This window comes from Rosa rugosa, chromosome 4 (genome assembly GCF_958449725.1).
Source record: "Rosa rugosa chromosome 4, drRosRugo1.1, whole genome shotgun sequence".
Classification (NCBI taxonomy): Eukaryota; Viridiplantae; Streptophyta; class Magnoliopsida; order Rosales; family Rosaceae; genus Rosa; species Rosa rugosa.
Window position 1 is genome coordinate 5303270 of NC_084823.1, and position 2461 is coordinate 5305730.

Genomic DNA, 2461 nt, shown 5'->3' on the forward strand with positions numbered 1-2461 from the left:
TTATGTTTAATATATTAGTTATCATTTGAGAATTGTACACAAAGTCCAACAAAGAAACACTGCATTTTCAAACTAAAAATCGAAAGAAAGAAACACGTTCTGCCCTCTAATTTTGTTTTGTTCATATGATTATTAATGTGTTAGTAAGAGAGAGAAATATTTGGAGGGTTATAAAATCAGATATCTTAGATCGAACTTAATAATGTCAAGGACAACTCCATGAGACTGATATACCAAAATAATGTACATATATAATGTGTAAACATACATGAGTGATATGTATGTGTATAAATGTACAAGTACTATTACATTACACGTATCTATACCTAGCTAGGCAAATCTGCAAGGGGAATGTAGTCTTTCCCATCAACATTCTCTTTTCTCTTTCTTATCCTGTAATATAATAGTTTCATGATGCAGATCACCCTTTAAAACAATAAACGTTTATTGATTAAATAGACAGGTTTGGTAATAGTAAGATTCTCATGACGACACCTAGCCTCCATATATATATCTGATAACAATTAAACAGTGGAAGATTCAGTAATCTAGAGAATGAATAGTTTCGATGAGAAGGAAGAAAGAGAATGGTTGAAAGGAAAGGTTGCTAGTATTCCTCTATATGCTAATGCATGAAATGAATCATAACCAAAAGTTTTCAATCATAATTGGTTTTAGTTTCCCCAATAAAAAGCTCGGGCCAGTAGGAAGAAGAAGTACTACTTCTTATTCCTCCATTACTAGAAGTGCTGCAGCTGGCATCTCCAGGATTGTTAATTAAAGTACTACCCAAAGGTGTAGGAATATTAGAAGAGTACTGAAGAAACCATGGACAGTATTCATCAATTTCAGGTGGGTTCTTCTCTGCTTGGTAGAGACCACTGACCATCTCATCAATTTCAGGTATTGCAAAAGTACTGAAACGGACTTGTGGGTCGTCCTGATGGGGTTCCAAGGTTCCATAGTGGAGTGGTTGAGAAAATGAGCTAGGATTTTCAAGTACTACATGGGATGAATTTAAAACTGGGAGGTTTTCTTTTATGGGAGGAGGAGCATAACTACCAACACTCGGGTTTAACAAATGTGATTGGAGTACATATTGCTGCTGCAGGTATTGAAGCTTGACCAACTGAGCTACAGCCTCTGCAGCACCATGTAATGTTGTTGCAGCATGTTGATCCAACAGCTGATATTGCGGCGGCAAAAGGTCCTGGAGGTTGGAGAAGAGGTCAGTTCTGGGTTGATGGGTCATCGGATCAATCCCCATCTGGATCAGTTTTTTCTTCAAATGAGTATTCCAGAAATTCTTGATCTCATTGTCAGTTCGTCCGTCTAGATGTGTTGCAATTGCTGACCATCTTGTAGTTAAAATAAGACGAGTCAGTTTGTGATATTCAAAGCATAGAGATAGAAATGAACCTGATCGGATCGAAGAAATTGGTTGAAGAAGTATACTTGTTTCCGAGGATAGAATGGAGATGTAGAATGGTCTGCTCCTCCTCTTGAGAAAAATTGCCTCTTTTTATATCAGGTCTTAAGTAATTTGTCCATCTCAACCTACAGCTCTTGCCACATCTGTTGAGACCTGCAATATTAAGAGAAAATATTCATCAAGTTCTTGGAAATAGTACGTGGTAACCCAAAAATCAAATCTTCTCACGGTATCCGAGTAGTAGATCATCCAAGCTTATAACTTAGTAACTACAACATGTATAGAGATCTTTTTTAGCATAGTGGTAAACCAACAATCCTTATGGATGGAACAAATCGAAGGCAAACCTGCAAGCTTGGGAAGAGCTCGCCAGCTTCCATGACCGTGTTGTTGGATGTACTGCACAAGCTTTTGATCCTCTTCGGGAGTCCAGGGTCCTTTCTTGAGTCCAGGTTCATCACAACAAAGAGATTTTCCCATTCTGTTTCTTACAGAGAGTTAAACTGGGGCAGGCTCTGGCTGACTATTTATACACAAATGAAATTTCAGAGTTAAAATATGATGAGGTTTTAATGGCACACGCTAAATAAAGAGCAAAACCTTCAGATAAAAATTGCAATGTCAACGTTGCAGGTCGCTACATTTTTCAAAGAAGTCGATCCATGCACGCAAGAAAAGACTATTTCGTCATTGTTTGCATGGCTAGCTTCACAATGGGGTCAAGCTTAATTACGACATCGATCTGTTACATTTTCAAAAATATCATAATGATTTTAGACATATTAATTATATATAGCATTAATTAGAAATATTTGCTGATCGCACGGATATATCATAATTATGAGATCTATACTGGATGGAAGCTTGTGAAATTAAACATGCACGGCCGACTAAGCTAAGCTTTGCTTCAATCTTCATTTAACTTACGACATGTTTATTTAGATTGAGACCTTTTAACAAGTTCTTTCTTCTTCCGGTCATAAGAAAATACTTGGGAATATTTAGGGAGCCAAAACATCTATAATGGAA

At 36.9% G+C, this 2461-nt stretch overlaps 1 protein-coding gene across 1 annotated transcript; it reads right to left on the reverse strand.

The window, feature by feature from the left end:
- Nucleotides 1–219: 219 nt before the first annotated feature.
- LOC133706922 (transcription factor MYB93-like) lies at nt 220–1971 on the reverse strand. The gene is made up of 3 exons (XM_062132469.1): nt 1780–1971; nt 1456–1585; nt 220–1358 (listed from the first exon to the last, which is right to left on the reverse strand). Exons 1-3 carry the CDS (start codon nt 1910–1912, stop codon nt 659–661), a joined length of 963 nt encoding a protein of 320 aa, XP_061988453.1. The 5' UTR covers nt 1913–1971; the 3' UTR covers nt 220–658.
- Nucleotides 1972–2461: the final 490 nt, after the last annotated feature.

Coding starts and splice junctions, on each gene's coding strand:
- LOC133706922 (XM_062132469.1), bottom strand. CDS start 1,912: ATGGGAAAATCTCTTTGTTGTGATGAACCTGGACTCAAGAAAGGACCC. Junction 1,586..1,779: donor AGCTCTTCCCAAGCTTGCAG/GTTTGCCTTCGA, acceptor TTAATATTGCAG/GTCTCAACAGATGTGGCAAG. Junction 1,359..1,455: donor CATTCTATCCTCGGAAACAA/GTATACTTCTTC, acceptor TTTAACTACAAG/ATGGTCAGCAATTGCAACAC.